General features: G+C 44.3%; 1 protein-coding gene across 3 annotated transcripts in view; it reads left to right on the top strand.

Annotated features, from left to right (window-relative positions):
• Positions 1 to 3,321: 3,321 nt before the first annotated feature.
• Positions 3,322 to 18,051, top strand: part of UNC80 (unc-80 homolog, NALCN channel complex subunit) — a 121,228-nt gene continuing 106,498 nt past the window's right edge. For all 3 annotated transcript variants that reach the window (XM_042822266.1, XM_042822264.1, XM_042822265.1), the window contains exons 1-5: positions 3,322 to 3,413; positions 4,614 to 4,662; positions 13,299 to 13,455; positions 14,083 to 14,381; positions 16,712 to 16,835. In XM_042822266.1, coding sequence (XP_042678200.1) covers positions 3,322 to 3,413; positions 4,614 to 4,662; positions 13,299 to 13,455; positions 14,083 to 14,381; positions 16,712 to 16,835 — 721 coding nt within the window. The remainder of the gene's footprint in view (positions 3,414 to 4,613; positions 4,663 to 13,298; positions 13,456 to 14,082; positions 14,382 to 16,711; positions 16,836 to 18,051) is intronic.

Here is an 18,051-nt window from a genome sequence, read left to right as displayed (position 1 = left end):
CCCTGCTCCCTCAGCCTGTCCTCATACAAGGGGTGCTCCAGCCCTCTGATTATCTTTGAGGCCTTTGTCTGGACCTGCTCTAACAGCTCTAATCTCTTGTTTTGGCGGCTGCAGAACTGGACGCGGTACTCCAGATGGGGTCTCACGAGAGCAGAGCAGAGGGGCAGATTGACCTCCCTTGTCCCGCTGGTCACAGTACTCTTGATGTGACCCGGGATACAGTTGGCCTTCTGGGCTGCAAGCGCACATGGCCAGCTCATGCTGCATCTCTTCATCAGTCGACACTTCCAAATCCTGCTCTCAAGCTGTTTTCTGCCCAATCTATTTCTGTGCTTGAGATTGCTCTGACCCAGGTGCAGGACCTTGCACTTGGCCTTGTTGAACGTCATGAGTTTGGCAAGGCCCACCTCTCAAGCCTGTCCAGATCGCTCTGGATAGCATCCATAGCATCCCTTCCCTCTAATGAAGCAGCTGCACCACACAGCTTGTTATCATCTGCAAACATGCTGAGGGTGCACTCATTCCTGCTGCCCATTTTGCCTACAAAGATGTTAAATAGCACCGATTCCAGCCCTGATCCCTGAGGAAGGCTTCTTGTCACCGGTCTCCACTTGGACGTTGAGCTGTTGACTGTAACTCTCTGAGTGTAACCATCCAGCCAGTTCCTTATCCAGCAAGTGGTCCATCCATCAAATCCATTTTTCTCCAACTTGGCAACCAGGATGTCATGGAGGACAATATTAAGTGCTTTGCACAAGTCTAGGTTGATGATGTCAGTTGCTCTTTCTTTATCCACTGATGCTGTAGCTCCATCATAAAAGGCCACCAAGTTTGTCAGGCTGACTTACCCTTGGTGAAGCCATGTTGGTTACCACCAATCACCTCGTCTTTATTTTCCATTTGCCCTAGTAGAGCTTTCAGGAGGATCTGCTCCGTGATCTTGCCAAGCAGAGGTGAGACTGACAAATATTAATCACATTTGCTGCCTCTTGGGTTTAGTGCTGGTCATAGCTTGGTGAAATTGGAGAATCTGCACTTTCGGAACTGTGTTTTTGTAGCTGTTGGTATCTTCTTCATTCTCTATTTTTTGTCAGTGTGCAGAAAGTCCTGTCACTGCGAATCTCAGTACAGGTGGAGGTGTTGAGGTGTCTTCTGGCAGTCTGTTGTTGGAGAGCAGTGGTCTGCACTCAAAATGCAGTTTGGCTAGCACTGCAGGTGGCACCACAGTAGGTTGTTTCCATTGAGCTGGAGCACAGTGGATGTTTCAGCTAGCTGTGCCAGCTTACATTTGGGAAGTATCTATTGGATTAACCTTCTTTTTAGTTTCCTTTTGTTTTTATCGCCAGGGTAGATGCTTGGCTCTCTGATATATCCCTTGTAGAAGGAAGCCATTAAAGATTATTGTGCTGCAAACAGCATACTTGTTGAACACCTTTTTTGGTTCTTGCGTAAGTTGTAGTAACTGATACATTTGTGTTAGCTACAGATGCAAAGTAACACAGATCTGCATCTGCCCAGCTGGCCAAGTTTGGCCCTTTTTGCTTCCTGAGCAGAGGCCAAACATGAGCTGGGCTGGTTTCAGTGCAGAGCTGAACTGTGCCTGGCACTGGCTCTGCTGTCCCCTCCCAGCTGTGTCTGGAGCTCAGCTTGCTGATGCTGGTGTGACAGCACGAGCTTCTGGGCGTGCAGGAAAGGCTTAAATAAGGTAATACCATACTTACACAATTGCAAATGTTGTTAAAACTTCCCTTGGTGTCATACTGTTCTTTGAAAGAGTGATTCTCATTCCTTATGCTTTATTCAATAATTTCATAATATGTTACAGGACTGGAAAAAGCTAGTTTTTAAAAACACACTTATCATTGTTACTGCATTGTTGTTTCACTTTTGGCTGTCAAGAGGCATTCTGTTTGTAATTAAAAGCTCAAATTAACTTTTTATTATTAGTTTTTATATATCTGGATATATTGAGAATGGGGAACTTGCTCAGTACTTCTTTAGAAGCGATATCTTTTAGCCAGCTTTTCTCAGCTCTTGGCACATTTTAGACATCACGTCTGTCTTATTTCTGATATAACTTGAGGGACAGAAAATTAGAAAATAAAACCTTAGTGTCTGAGCAAGAAAGACCTTATTCCTGTGCATCAGCAGAAAAAGTTAGTGCTTTAAAAAAAAAAATTAATAAAAAAAAGGAAGAAAACTAAAACCCTCTCTGTAAAACCTTTGTGCTGTAAACATGTTTACACTCTATTCAACGGATTACCTTCCAAACAACTGTCTGAATACCACTTTTGTGCAAGAGGAGGGTTTTAGCCTAGTGTGGAGCATGTGGGGTTATGCTCTACATGAGCAGAGAGCGGAAGCAGCTGAATTTCACAGCAAGGGAGCACTGGCTTGGGCACTACGAAAAACCTTCATCTCCAGTAGGAGTGGCTCTGGGTTTTCAGTGATTGCTCCTCCAAGCACCCATAAGGAGCAGAATGGGGAGGGGGGGGGCCTGATCAGCTCAGCTCCTGTTCAAGGAAGGCATGGCCTCAGTGAGTCTTTAAGTGCCTTGTATTGAATAGGAGAATTGAAAGACCATCAGAAATACAGCTTTGGGTTGTTGGAACACCTTTCCTTAAAATTGCCATAATTTCTTACACAAGCAATACATTTCATGTTATTTGTTTCTGAGCAGCCTTACTGCTCTTCCCGTTTTGCAGATGCACAGGTACCTGCCTTTGCAACAGCCTCCTTATGTGCTTGGGGGTCTCCTGCCTGGGTAGGTGGAGGACAGCTTGGCCTTCAGAGACGCAGGAGCTCAGCAGCGCCAAGCCCTCGTTCCGTCGGGGCAGGAGGAAGCGCGAGAGACGCTTTGCTGACCCGACCGGCTGCCTTGGGCATTCCCAGCTGCAAGTCGGGTCCCCCAGCTTGCCCGTCCTAGGCCGGGCGAGGTGGTGGGGGGCTGCGGGAGGGGGCTTAGCGCCCGACCTCGCCACGGGACGTTGGGCGGGGCGGGCCCGCCTGGCGTCCCCCCCCCCCGCCCTCCCCTGTCACCGCCTGCCGGCGCGGCTCGCGGAGCCGGAGCTGTCCACAGAGGGAGGTGCTGAAGGCAGGGAGGAAGCGGAGGGACGCGGACATCTTCGCTCCCCTAATTTCCTCCCTGCCTCCTGCAGCCATTTTGCACCACCGAGGCTGGAGGAGGTGCAAGGAGGGGGGGAGCTGTAAGGAATGAAGGGAAAGGGATAAAGAGTTATGGAAAGCCGAGAGGCAGCTATGGGAGACACCGACTGATATGTCTGCAAAGACTGGCTCATAGAAGCAGCTGTCGTCAGCATCATGGTGAAAAGGAAAAGCTCAGAGGGCCAGGAGCAGGAGAGCGGCCGTGGTATCCCTCTGCCCATCCAGACCTTCTTATGGAGGCAAACCAGGTGAGAGCAGCATGCTTAGCATACAGCTGCAACAGGGTGGTGGGGGGGGAGGCAGGCAGTCCAGCTGCTGCCCAGCGCTGGGTAGGAAGCGGTTACTGCAGCTGCAATATGAAGGCGTGAAACAAGCTGTTCTTTTTTGCACTCTGTGCAATACAATCTGTGCGTATGTACTAGGGATGGGGGAAGGACAGTGGCAGTCCCAGAAAGCTTCTTAATTTGACTTGAAAATATCCATGTGTATGTGTGTGCACCTCACCCCTCCTTGCTGCTCTCTTTCTCCCTGCTTTAAGAGGACTTCTGGAGCTCAGCTGCTAGAATCAGTGTCCCCTGGTGCTGCACTGGACTTGCAGTTCTGCCTGTATCTGTTTTTGCAGCTATTCTGGAAGTGTAATCTATGTGTTGAGAGGTCAGCATGCAAACAGATACGTCTAAGTCTCACTCTGTTTCATTGGATTGGAGAGAAATGATGTGTGAGGGGCAGGCTGAATGTATAGTAGGGGCTTTGTGTTCCTTGTGAATGCTGTCTGTTTCCTGTCTTGCAGGAATTCTAAAATGAAAACATCACGGGGGCTGTGGGAGAGGTTGGAAGGTTTGAAGGTTGTGGCTCTAATTTAAGATCTCAGTCACAAAATCCCATTATCCCACAGTTTCATCCTTCAAGAAATGATATGTAATAATGTGACCTGATTTATGTGTGGGGGTTGTTTTTGTTTTTTTTTTCCTTTTTCTTTTTTTTTTTTTAAGTGTGTAACCAATTCTTTTCCGGAGGGAAATGACAGCAGAGGGTATGTGTACTCTAGCTACAGGATGAAGGCCTGCTTTTCATCACAGGCCTTCCAAATCAGTGATTGTGGAGGAAAACGATACAAAACTGACAAGTTATTCCCTAGCTTAAAATACACGCAGGGCAAAGTTCAGTAATATTTAATGTGTTAAGTGGAACGTTGTGAAAATCTTTCAGTGAGGTAAAATGGCTGAAAACTGTCTAATGGAAGGTTTAATCCACCCTCGAGAGGTCCTGAAAGTTTATAGCACTTGGCAGATGTCATCAACAGGTATTAGGGCATTCTTGTGGCTTCATCTTCCTCTATATTACAAAGTTTTCAGTATTTTGCTAATCTTTTGACATGGTAAAGTTACTAAGCAGAACTCCTGCTTGAAGCGCTGGGCCTCTAATACTGTTTTCTTTTTTTCCTTCAGTGCATTTTTAAGACCTAAACTGGGGAAACAATATGAAGCTTCCTGTGTGGTATGTACCTGTTTTCAACTCTTATGGGTAACTAACCTTTAATGCAGCTTGACCTGGCCACGGCGGTTGGTCAGCAAGCCTTTCAGCTCACAGGAGAGACCATTTAGCTTAATTTTGTCCTTTTATCACTTGAAGCATTTGAAATCCTTTCCCACCTAGAGAATTTAGAAAACCTTTAGTCATGATGTATGTATTTAATGTTAGTAGTTGAACTGATAGAGTGAAGTGCAGTGAAGGCAGGCTGAGCTTAGACAATCTGGGTCTAATCTTGCAGTTTGTCATGGGTGTATGGGTTTTTGGGTGAAATTCGTGTCATTTCAGTTTGTGATTATTGGAGTTGAAATACTAAAAATCTGAAAGTTGCTAACAGCAAATTTTAAAAACACTTTCTCCCATTGTGCAAAATGAAAATGCATCCTCCATTCAAGAGAGAGGACCATATCTTAGCGTAATTGAAGGGATTATTATGCAGATGCTGATAATCTTTATTTCTAGCTATATTTAGGATAAAACCTCAATCAAACGTGTGAAGAGAGAAAGGGAAGACATGCAGCAAATTCAAGTAAGATGGTTATCTAGGGAGCTGCACAATTTCTTCAGCTGTTGCTTATCTTTGGTTGACTTAAAGTACATTAAGCAGTTGCAGCCAAACCTGACAGACTGGAAAAATGCGGTCTGGACATGTATCTTAATAGTTTAAAGTACTTAGGTCTCTCTGCAGCAGTTTTCTGACTTCCTTCTCAGAAGACATTAAACTGGAGAAGCCTTTTGCTACTGCTGACTGAATTTTTCTAGGGAATCCATAAATTTTTCAGGGTTATTCCTAGATACCAACTACTGACAGAGGACTTTTGTCTTACTGTGTTGCTGGGTGAAATGCGTAGCAGTTCTGGCACACTGAGCTCAAAGCGTCATTGCTGGTCTGTACCAGTTACAGCTCAGAGGATATGAAGAGGAGCTTGTTGCCTTACATCATTGTAGGAGTCTCAGAAGTGTGCAAGAGCTGTGCCTTGATGAACCTCTCATTTGAGATTACAGTTCCACCAGTGAGTTAATGTTCTCTGTTACTGTTGGGTAGAGCGACAGAACTTCCTTCTCTCTTCTACACTGATGTGTCGGTCTGTCTGTGACTTGTTGGGCTTCATGCTGTGCTGTGGAGAGCAGCTGTTCTGTCCCTCAGGTTGCTTCCTAATCCTGTTTCTTTTATAAGCACCAGAATTCATTAAGTGTAAAAAACAGCAAGAGAATGTAGGTTGCATGTTTCAGCTGAATGAAAAGGACCTCTGAAAAAATGCTCAGGAGAGAGGTGGTCTTTGGGCTTGCGAGTGGTCCTGAAGTGTTTTGGGGTACAGCTAGTACCAGGACAATCAAACCATGCTTTCCTTGCAGGTCAGGGGACTTGCTTCAGCACATACCTTGGAGTACCCAGCCTGGATTTTGTGCCAGCACGTTTATAAACTTACATGCTGTACTCCTGGCAAAAAGCTTTGGAGCTAAAGAGTCACAGCTTAGGCATGGATGAATTCAACATCTTTGTTTAAAACCAATTGCATAATGGGGCTCAAGGGTCATGGTGCCATGATTTTTTAGAAGCCCCAAGTGTTGGGGGAGTTTAGTGTCTCAGGAGACAGGGAGAATAAAGAAATATGTTTACGGTGAATGCACAGAGACTGTATCGGTATTTAGAGGCCTTTTAAAAAATATGCATAGCTCTTGCATCAAAATCCTTTGTCTGCAACTTTAACTAGTTTTGATGAAGGCCTAATCTGCTTCGGCTGCTTATATAAAGGAGAATTTGATTCTTTTCCATTTCTTAGCACAATCATTAAATAAGGCTAGAAAGTTACCAAAGGTGGGGCTCAGTTTTGCAGAAATAATGAGATGCAGCCTGAGCTGTTGCATTTGCCACTTTTATTTGCTCTTTGGTTTCCTATCCCTGGCAGCGTACAGGGATGCCTGCCCACATCAACACCTTTCATGTAATCCAGCAGGATAGCAGAATGTTGCATGCATGAGTGAGATAGAAGATATCTGGAGCTTGACAGGTAGTTGGCGTATCTTCTGAAACATCAGGCTGGTTATCTAAAACTCTTTATTGGCTAGCATGTCTAGAAATGTGGTGCACCTGATGTATGATCCGTTGTCTTTAAATTCTCTTGCCAGAGTTGTTCAAGGCATGTCTATGGGCCGTTAACTGCCTGACGCCGCAGGGCAGCGTTGTCACACGGAATCACAGAATCACCCGGGTTGGAAGGGACCTCAAGGATCATGTAGTTCCAACCCCCCTGCCTAGCAGGGCCACCAAACACACACATTCAGATCAGGTTGCCCAGGACCCTGTCCAACCTGGCCTTAAACACATCCAAGGACGGGGCATCCACAACCTCCCTGGGCAGCCCGTTCCAGGGCCTAACCACTCTCCTTGTAAAGAACTTCCCCCTAACATCCAACCTCAATCTTCCCTCCCTCAACTTGGATCCATTTCCCCTAGTCCTGCTGTTGTCAGCCCTTTTGAAGAGTTTACTCCCCTCGTGGGTGTAGGTTCCCTTCAGGTATTGATAGGCTGCCATGAGGTCACCCCGCAGCCTTCTCTTCTCCAGGCTGAACAAGCCCAACTCCCTCAGCCTGTCCTCATAGGGGAGGTGCTCCAGCCCCCTGATCATCTTAGTCGCCCTCCTCTGGACCCTTTCCAAAATCTCAATGTCTTTCTTGTACTGAGGGCTCCACACCTGGACACAGTACTCCAGATGGGGCCTCACAAGAGCCGAGTAGAGAGGGACAATCACCTCCCTGTCTCTGCTGACCACCCCTCTCCTGATGGAGCCCAGGATCCCATTTGCCTTTCGAGCTGCCAGAGCGCACTGCTGGCTCATGTTCAGTCTCTCGTCCATCAGGACCCCCAGGTCCTTCTCTGCCGAGCTGCTCTCCAGGACCACTCCTCCCAGCCTGTACGGGTGCCTGGGGTTCTTCCGGCCCAAATGCAAAACCTTGCACTTTGCCGTGTTGAACCTCGTTAGGTTCACCCGAGCCCAGCCCTCCAGCCTGTCGAGGTCCCTCTGAATGGCATCCCTTCCTTCCACCGTATCAACCGCACCACTCAGCTTGGTGTCGTCAGCAAACTTGCTGAGGGTGCACTCAATTCCCTCATTGATGTCATTAATAAAGATGTTAAAGAGCACCGGTCCCAAGACAGACCCTTGGGGGACACCACTTGTTACCGGCCTCCACCTGGACATAGAGCCATTGACCACCACCCTTTGTCTGCGGCCTTTCAACCAATTGCTTATCCATCGGGTCGTCCACCCATCAAATCCACTTCCCTCCAATTTGGAGATGAGGATGTGGTGGGGGACCATGTCAGAGGCCTTGCTCAGGTCCAGGTAAATGACATCAGTCACCTTCCCTTTGTCCACTGATGCCGTCACTCCATCATAGAAGGCCACAAGATGAGTTAGGCATGACCTTCCTTTGGTGAAGCCGTGCTGGCTGTCTCGGATCACATGCTCATTCTTTATGTGATCGAGCATGTTGTCCAGGAGGATCTGTTCCATGATCTTCCCAGGCACGGAGGTGAGACTCACTGGCCTGTAGTTCCCCGGGTCCTCCCTGCTCCCCTTCTTGTATATGGGAGTGACGTGACGTTGTCATATGCATTCTGTTATTATTCTTGGCTATAAACTAGCTGCACTAGATTTTGCTGCATATTATGCATTGAGGAAGCAGATGCTGGAGGTCTGGATTCAGTCATTGCAGGATCTGGTCTGAAAGAGCTGTTTGTATTGGGTTTTTGAGCTTTGCTGTACAGTTCATAATTTTTAATACTTGTGAAAAAAGTTCTGTTTTTCCTATCTAAACAATCTCACTGACTTCAATTAGTTTATAAATACCAGCCTTAAATGTGGAGATAAATGATCTTATTCTGCCCGTGCGTTGGGGGCGCCCCCCCCATTGTTTTACATTGTCTAAATGTCCTTGTATCTCCATATGGATTAAATATTCTTCCTTCTTTCTGAAGTTCCTCCCTCTGCCCTGATTGTGTGACTCAAAGCTGTAAGTGACCTCAAAGGGAGTGCATGTGAGTGATGTACAGAACTACTGTGTTTTTTGGAGGTGAGGGTAAGAGGTTATAGGGGATATATTTTGAATTTTTTCATTTTGATAATACACCAATGTAATCCAACATTATTCTCATCCTAAATGCAAAACATAGCACCATACCACCTAAGAGACAGAAAATTAACTCAGTGCTGCCTGAAACTGGGACACGATGGGAGAACCCAGATGTGTTCTGGAGGATCTTGCGACTTCCAAGTTTCTTTTAAAATATTTTTCTTTTTCCCCATGTTTTTGCAAATAGTGATACGTTTCCGTTGTCACAAATGATTAAAGGATAGATGTGGAACAACATTTAAAAAAAGAAAAATACAAAGAAACAATAGGAATGGTTGTGAAAGACTGAGTCTTTGAACACAGGAATTTTCTGTCAATAAAGTAGTCAGCATCTGTGCTTCACTATCAATGAAGCACAGAATTTTGCTTTACAAAACACAGTTTTACTGTGTTTAATTGTTCTTTTGCTGATTTTATAATGGTATTGAATTCATAAACAACAGAACCTGACTCTCTTGTTGTCTGATCTCCTACATTCACGTTTTTATCTACTTGTTTGCTTGGAGGACCTTTCTAGGTTGATAATACTGTTTGCCTGCAGTTCAAGTTATCTCTAGTCAGTCTGAAGTGATGCTAGTGCAAGTTTTCTGCTTTCTACTGTGATGCAGCCCAAGCTTTGGATGAACAATTCAGGAGGAATCTAGCTCACCTGAGAGAATGAAACTGGGAGGTGCCTTATGCAGTCTGCTGCAGGTATGGCTCCTCTGGCCTTAGAGCAGGGGTTGGCTCATGTGACTTGTGCAAGGTGTATGGGAAATCATGGCAAAGACCAGCCAGAAGCTGCTCTATTCCATATGCCTTCAGGCTTCTATCTGTTCCCTGTCCAACAGGAAAGTGACACGCAGGCTCATCCTGCTCACAAGGTATTTGACAGCCCCTTCATTTCTCAGTTGGAGAAGAGAGTAAAAGCAGAACAGCAGCAGTGGGAAGGCAGCCAAACAAGACTGACCCCTATTCCCTGTGAAAACAGGTGGCATCACCAGGCTAATATGTTCTCTTGCTCCAATTTATAGGAGGGAGATGAGGTTCTTGTAATATCTGCTTACCCAGCACGAGATTAAGAAACGATGGTTCATATGTTTTTCCAACCAGTTTATTACAAAACCTAATCAGGGAGACGGGGAAAGGAAGAAGGGCAATAGCAAAGATGGAAAAGAAGCAAGAATTGCGTGAAGCAGGGATAGTCACCACCAGGATCCAGCAGCGTCCCGCTGCATGACCTGTGAAGGTCCAAGGCAGAAGCAGTGGGGGGACAGGGGGGAGGGGTGGAAAGCAGCAGCATGGCGGCCTTGGGCAGCAAGCAGGTAGCAGGAGGCAGTCGCAGAGCCAATTCGGGAGGAAGCAGCAGCTCTCAGGCAGCAGGCCCAGGAGAGTTCGTCAGCATGCAGGAATTCCGCAGTGTGAGGAATCTGACGTCAGATAACTCTTCTTCTACTTCAGCATGCAGGCATCACTTCGTGAGGAATCTGTTGTCAGAAATCCTCTGTTCTTCTTCATAAGGAATCTGTTGCTGGAAAACCTATGTTTTTCTTCATGAGGAATCTGTTGCCAGAAAACTTATCCTCTTGGTTTTCGATGCCCCTTTTATTCTCCTTGTTTTCCTGTCTATGTGACGAGCAAGAGTCACTGAGTACCCCCTGAGATGGCCATCATCCTGAGATAAGTCCACACAAAAGAGCACTTCACAGCTATTTAGCTCATCTCTCTCTCCTTGTGGCCTTGTCCGTCTGTGTCCCCCAGACAAAAGATTTTACAACCCTTGCCCAGGACTTGCCTGAACTTGAACAAGTCCATCTGTGTCCCCAGCAAACTTGGAGACACTGATGTTAACAATACTATCTTACATATGTATATGTAAGTGGAAATATGCGTATTTGTGGCCACACATACAGATGTTTCCAGAAGGGGACTGCCTATTTTTTAGCCAAGACGTAGCACTGACTGTCACTTTGGCTGGTGTTCTGGATCCTCCTTTGACACACGGTCTGTTGCAGTCAGGGACTAGCTGCTGCAAAAACATAGTTAGCTTTTTCTTAGCTTACTGGCAGTGCTGAGACTGCAACTCCACATGTCCGTAACATTACTATACCCTTTATCTGGTGGCAAGAAAAATAATTTCTTTAGCTAAGCCTTATTAGATGCTTAACAGGCCCTCCAGGGAGCTAATTCAGCTTGCTGGCCTGGTAGAAAATGCTTCCTTCTGTGCTGAACTTCATTTTGGCCTGTATAGAGGCTTGACTCCACTCAACGAGCTGCAGAACTGATGTAAGAAAGAGGTGGGACCGTGTGACTGCAGCAAGGGGTAAGGAATGAGGGGTGACACGCTGACTCCTTGTGACAAAAAACGTACTGTATTTTTTTGTGGCCTTTTCAGGTTCTGTTTTGATAATGACCATGTGTTAGAGACTCACTTTATCTTACTTAGTTTGCCACTTTGTTTTCCTGTTGGTTAAGTAATCCCGACTTGGGATATTTCCATACCTCTGTCCTAATGCACTTGTGATGCATTTCTTCTATGTTTAATGATGTAGTTCCATTTTTGACAGTATACCCAGGCTGTAAAAATGTGCACCTGGCTCCCCCCACCCCAGGCTTTCTAAACATTTGTCATCCTCTCGTCTCAATGGACATTCTCTTGGATGTGCTGCCAAATGGCCCTGAAGGAGCCAAGGCTACTGTAACACTACTGCTTGTGCTCCTGTACTGGGAGGAATAACTGAGTGTTTTCCATCATAGGCAGCATGACATGCAACAGATCTCTGACTAAAAGTGATCTCTGACTGTAAGAATGATTTGGGTCTTCCCACGGCAGCCACATTTCCCACGGCAGCCACGTGCATGCTGCTGACAACCTAATCCATAGCCCATTATTTCTGACTAATTAGTTTCATCCATGTATCCACATATTTTAACTAACACTCTGCAATTTCTGCTGTTGCTCCACAATGAGCTCAGAAACTGAGGATTTCTAATAGGTGAGCAGAGCGACTTTCCATGGAGTTACATTTGCTGGCAGCTCTACTATTTCTTGTATTTCCTCATGTTCAATATGTGTAACTACAGGCTTAGTTTTCTATAAGCCCACTCAGTAATAATTATAGATGTATATTTTTCTACAAATCACACTGTCTCCCCTTCTCTTACTCTATTCTTGGAGCTAATGGGAGCTTCAGTCATAGGCTGTAGGTACAGATAGATGTGCATTTCTCTGCCTCCATGCTGTCTAAAGCAGAGCCAGCTGTGGTGGGGGTGCTGTATTCCCACGATGGTGTGGCTCTGTGCACGCGCTGCCACATCCTGCCTCTGGGCACATGGGGATGCAACCTGAGAGGACAAGTGCACACTGGCTTTCAAGCTGCTGGATTATGCAGAAGAGTGCACATTACCACTGGTTATCGTGCTGTGCATTGGAGTAGCTGGTCATTTAGAAGAGATAGTTTACTATTGCTGCCCGTTTAGCTTTTCTTTTTCTGTAATTAAGTCTATTCCTATTGCTGCTGCACTTTTGCAGGAGAAATTGTTGTGACTAGTGTTGAAGGATAAGCTTTATGAATCTGGAGTGAGGGCATTTGAAGCACCCTTTAGGTCATGAATGCCAGCAGTTACTTGTTTGCCAGGAGTCTGATGAAATTGGTGGAACAGCTTGCGAACAAATAGGTAGCCAGGAGGCTAAGCTAGTCTGTGGCAAGGGCGTGCATTACCAGTAATGTATTTCTTAGCTTTAGGAACTTCAGTGAAGGAGTATAACTGCTTTTGTGACCTGTAATGAGATCTTTGTATCTGGTCAGAGGAAGAGCTTATTGAAATAGTTGGAGTAACTAACAATAAAGAACTTCCCGGGGGATTTCAGAGGAAGATCGTCTTATTTTGTATTGCTTGAGCTGGAAATAATGAACTTGCTGCAGCCATCAGCTCTTTTAAGCATTTATAAAACCACTACATCGTGGCTCACTGAAAATGTTTATATGCTTTTTTTTGTGGCAGGGTGTGAAAACAATTCCTGAGGCACATATCTTTAACGGGTTGCCCTTTATGTTACACTAAACTGAAAGAGCATGTGTGTGAGAGAGAATAGTATAACCAGCCTCAGCTCCACAAATATAGGCTTCATTAGATCCTGTTACTCCCTACAGGATCACTGGCATGCCAGATTAATACCAAGCACAAGCATAAGTCTGGTTTGATATTGGTACTTATGCATAATGTTTGCTTTTATTCTTTTTCATTATTATATTGAGTTTTATGTATATTTTATTGTTATATAGAGTGGCCCATTCATTTCCTGGCTGAATATGTCAATGTATATAGTGAGCTTTAGCTACTGGCTGTATTTTACATGGAAGATATTCTAACTTACAATATACTGTGTAATGAAAACTTATAGGTTTTAAAGAGAAAGGAGTATGTCATAGACAGCATGTGAGGGAAGCTTTAGTGTTTTCTTTTTCTTTTTCTCTCAATTGCAGTCTTTTGAAAGAGTTTTAGTAGAGAACAAGCTTCATGGCCTTTCTCCAGCTCTCTCTGAAGCCATCCAGAGCATTTCTCGCTGGGAACTTGTCCAGGCTGCGCTCCCACATGTGCTACACTGCACTGCAACATTGCTCTCCAACCGAAACAAGCTAGGTTAGTGCTCATGTGAGTTTGTTTTTCCACTAGCAAAACATAAATCAAAACATGAGATTGATGCTCAGCCTGCCACACAACATATCCTATATCTAGGATTCTAACTAGGAGTTCCAGTTCATTCTGTGCATTTCATTTCGTGATCTGTTCTCATTTATAACAGAGGAGAGAGAGAAATTCTCATTTATAACTGGGAGAGCTTTCCCTGTGAGGTCGGTGGTCTGCTAGCTTTAGAAATCATGAGCTGAAGAGTCAAAATAGTTCATTGATATTTTGCTAGTCATTTTCCAGGTACACAAGAGCTTAGTTTTAACAAAAACCTCACAGTGCTTGCTTACGTTTTGTCGTGTTCAATGGGGTCAAACAGACTAGGCTTTCAAGCTAGCATGCAGTCATTGTCTCTGCCACTGACATTTCAGTCAAACTGCAGACGCTGGGAAATAAATGAGACTTGTAAATTAGGAGGTTTCAAATATTACAAAACGTAATTCTGTTTAATGGTAGAATTGAATTTTCAAGCTCTCATTGTGAAGTTGGATGCCCAGTTTCCTGTGTGGTTCTGAAATTCTCAACAGTTCCGTTTAATGGAAAGCCTGTGAGATACTGTGATGTGTTTTTCCCTTCCAGGTCATCAGGACAAACTCGGAGTTGCTGAAACAAAGCTTCTTCACACTCTTCACTGGATGTTGCTAGAGGCCCCTCAGGATTGCAGCAATGACCGATTTGGAGGAGACAGAGGTTCTAGCTGGGGAGGGAGCAGCAGTGCCTTTATCCACCAGGCTGAGAACCAAGGATCGCCGGGACATCCCCGGCCCAGCACCACGAATGATGAGGAGGAGAACAACAGAAGGAAATTCTTCCAGAACTCCATGGCCACTGTGGAGCTCTTTGTGTTCCTCTTTGCTCCTCTTGTTCACAGGATTAAAGTAAGTGGGATGCCAACAGAGTGCTTGTGTGGAGGGAGATAGCACTGAGCAAAGAAAGAATGATTCTGCCTCTGATTTTTTGAGTCTTAAATTTAATTCAGCCTGCAGTGCACACCAGTTGACCACTATAGATGTTTTATCGTGCTGGTGCAGCACCACTGACATCAGGAGGGAATCCTTCCAGCAGCATGAACAGTCACTCTACCATGCATGCATGTACAAAGGCAAATGAATCTGAAGTGAGGCATTTCCATACCGTAGGAATGTCAAAGATCTGTGGCCCATATGAATTCTGCAGAAGAGATTTTAATGCAAGCTTTAATGTGCTCCTATGACTCAGCTGTTGCTCACAAGGGCCTTGCTAGCGTTTCAGAGATTCCACTGTGGAGCTGCTGCTGAGGTTCATTGTTGTCATTACTAATCATCTTGATGCTGATGACCAGGATTGCTTTTTAGTGGTATAAGCATGGAAGTGGCAGAGGCAATTTATTCCTTTGTTCTGAAGTTAGGAGCAGGCTGCAAGACTTCTTGTCTGCCAAATCCCTCTGTTGGTTTTATGCTGAGTGCATCAAATGAAAGAAGATGGGGTAAATGAGGCACTAAACTGGCATGCTAAGTCAGTATTGTCCCCTCTGTGTTTCACAGAGGTACAAGTCTCAGGGAGGAATATGATCTGATAACTAAAATAATGCATGTGCTCAAGAAGCATGGTGCCTTTGTAAAAGAAGACCTAAATGATGGGATTTCCTGACTTCTGAGGGAGTTTGTGCATTTAGCAATGCATTCTTAAATGAGACTTGTGGCAGGTGAGGTGTAATCCTGTAATTTAACAACTGTAGTTAAAAGTGTTTGCAGGTTACCTAGAGCTGGCAGTGCGAAATAAAAATGCAGTACGTTACTGCTGGCGCTTCCAAACATTTTGCATGGTGCTCCTTTGGAAAAAAATAAAACACAGCTAAAAACAACAAGCAATTTATAACAAGGCTTATAAGTTCACCTTTAAGAGGTGGGACTAAAAAAGAATAGGGAATGAAAGGATGGGGGAGTGGTGAGCAGCCAGCTCTTGCCATTCTTTGACCTATCTGCATCATGGATTTAAGCCTGTGAGACATGTGAAGTTAAGTCAGCAGAAGACAGCGGTGCAGCTATAATTCTTCTGCCTTGAGCGGTGTCTGTGTGTGGCTTGTAGGGATAGTTGGACTTCACTAACTATTGACTTCTAAGGTAGATCTGACTTCTGTTGAGCTAAGTGCGCCTTGATCCTTCTAATATTTACTTGTCTGCTTTTATAATTTCAACTACTTGCTTATGTAAAGTGATGTTGGCACAAGTGCTAGTAGTTCCAATGTCTCTAGAGACAGATCTCAAGTAATAACTATCTTATTATTTAATAACAACATCATTGTATGCTACTATTTCATAATAATTTGATACATTTAACGTTACCTCAATTTCTAATCAGTGTTTTAATATTTATTATCCTTTTTGGAGCAGTTCAGAGATACAAATGCAAAGGTTATGATGAGATTGAGTACTAAATATGAAGCTATATGTGGTTAGAGGGGATGCTGAGGCTCTTGACATGAAAATGGCCTTTCCTCTTATAGCTAAAGGTACTTGAAAAAAAAGAGTTCACTAACTAGAATGAAAATTTAACTTGGAAAAAGCTTTTGTATATTTTTGAATTGAAAATCTTGTTTTCTCCTATGATGAGAGGTTGAGGGATCTGGGATTTTTTTTGCTTGGAAATGACAGCTCCGGGGAGACTTTATTGTGGCCTCCCAAAACTTGAAGGAAGTGTATAAACAGGAGGGGGAACAGCTGTTTACAAGAGTGGATAGTGGTAGGACAAGGGGAGGGAATGGTTTTAAAGTGAGACAGGGGAGGTTTAGGTTGGATAAGAGGAAGAAGTGTTTCACACAGAGGGTGGTGAGGCACTGGAACAGGTTGCCCAAGGAGGCTGTGGATGCCCCATTCCTGGAGGCACTCAAGGCCAGGCTGGATGTGGCTCTGGGCAGCCTGGTCTGCTGGTTGGCGGCCCTGCACACAGCAGGGGGTTGGAGCTGGATGAGCTTTGTGGTCCTTTTCAACCCCGGCCATTCTGTGATTCTATGATTTTTCCCCATCGTATTTTCAAACCTGTGCTTGAAATGCATTAGTTTCCGCTGAGTGGCTTCAGCAGCCACTGAGTTACTGTATACCACCACAGAATGGCGTGTAGTGACATTGATTTTGCATAAGATCTGTGCTTCAGAGAAAGGACAATCCCTTTAAACTGAAGACAGTGTTCATGTGAGCTATTATGACTGAACCTCTGTTTGTCTTTTTAGGAATCTGACCTGACGTTTCGATTGGCTAGTGGCCTTGTTATTTGGCAGCCTATGTGGGAACACAGGCAACCTGAAGTGTCTGCCTTCAATGCCCTTGTAAAACCAATCAGGAACATTGTTACAGGTCTGTGACTTTGCTGTACAGATGGGGAAACTTTCTTTTGGTTGATGCTAAGTTACATTCTGTAGCCGTCGTATTTGAGTAATATGCTGATACTGCAGGAGCCAGTCAAGCTTTCAAGAGTAGTTTCAGGTTGCTTCCCTTTGGAATCAAGTATTGTTTGTGTAATATTTAATTAAGAGTTGAGAGAGGAATCACACATAAGAAATGAGAAACTCTCAGTAAAGTTATCGCTTTCTGTCAGCTTCAAATCTCTGTTTCACCACGTCTGTCTTAGTTGCTGAGTAAGGACTGTATCCAGCAGCAGTCCAACAGAGGAAGGTTTACCCCAGGCTGGCACTGAACCTATTAAAACTGAAGAGCACACAGCAGTCTATGTTCTCTTACTTTCTGAAATCTTGGGTTTCACCATGTTATGAAACTAAAGAGAGTAGTTTCAAGAGGCTCCAAGGCAGGCTTAGGTTGCAGATTCACTTTTGTGTACTGGGAGAGTTGCTCCTCTTTTGTAACTCAGCCGTAATGAGACTGGATTGGGGTGCTTAGGCTTCCAAGCCTCTATATCTGGCTTGGTTCTAAAAGTGCTTTTTTACTGTTGCATTTGAGATAATAGTTCTGTGTAATTTGAACAAACCAGTGAATTGTGACTGTGCCGGGTATATTGCTGTGGCATTGCTTGCAAGTTCTGAAAAGCACCAAGTAATAATTTTTGCAGTAGTGAATATGTAGTCAGCCAAATTACATTTCTCAAATGTAATAAATCACTTGGGATATTGTATTTTGTTCTAAAGGCTCTGCAGGCCTTTAGGACAGTCTAAAATTGAGAAGAAGTCTCTCAAATGATTTGAAATCATCTCTACCTATTTTTTAATTCCAGAAGATGAAGCTCACTAAAGATTTCAACCCTGGAGATAGCATAAGCAATTAGACCTAACTTTTCTTTGACCATTGGGTTATTTTTTTAAAAGGTTTGAGGTATAGTCAGAAAATCCCTAAGGTATAACTTCAAGAGTGAAGTCTGTCACGGAAAATGTTCTGTTACGGTTTGAAAATATTTTCAACTGAATAGAAATAGTCACCAGAATGAGGTTCTTTATGTCAAGGATTCCAATATTGTAGTGCTCTGGTCTCAAATTGTGATTAAAAAAAACTTGCTTAATTCTCATTGCTAAATTTCATTCTCAACTTGCTAAATTCTCATTGGAATGGGAATAAAAACAAA

Source organism: Centrocercus urophasianus, unplaced genomic scaffold (genome assembly GCF_019232065.1).
Source record: "Centrocercus urophasianus isolate 14NV4802_14NV808 unplaced genomic scaffold, USGS_Curo_1.0 seq_20, whole genome shotgun sequence".
Taxonomy (NCBI): Eukaryota; Metazoa; Chordata; class Aves; order Galliformes; family Phasianidae; genus Centrocercus; species Centrocercus urophasianus.
The sequence above is the reverse complement of the archived record's forward strand: the minus strand, read 5'-3'. Positions and strand labels throughout refer to the sequence as shown.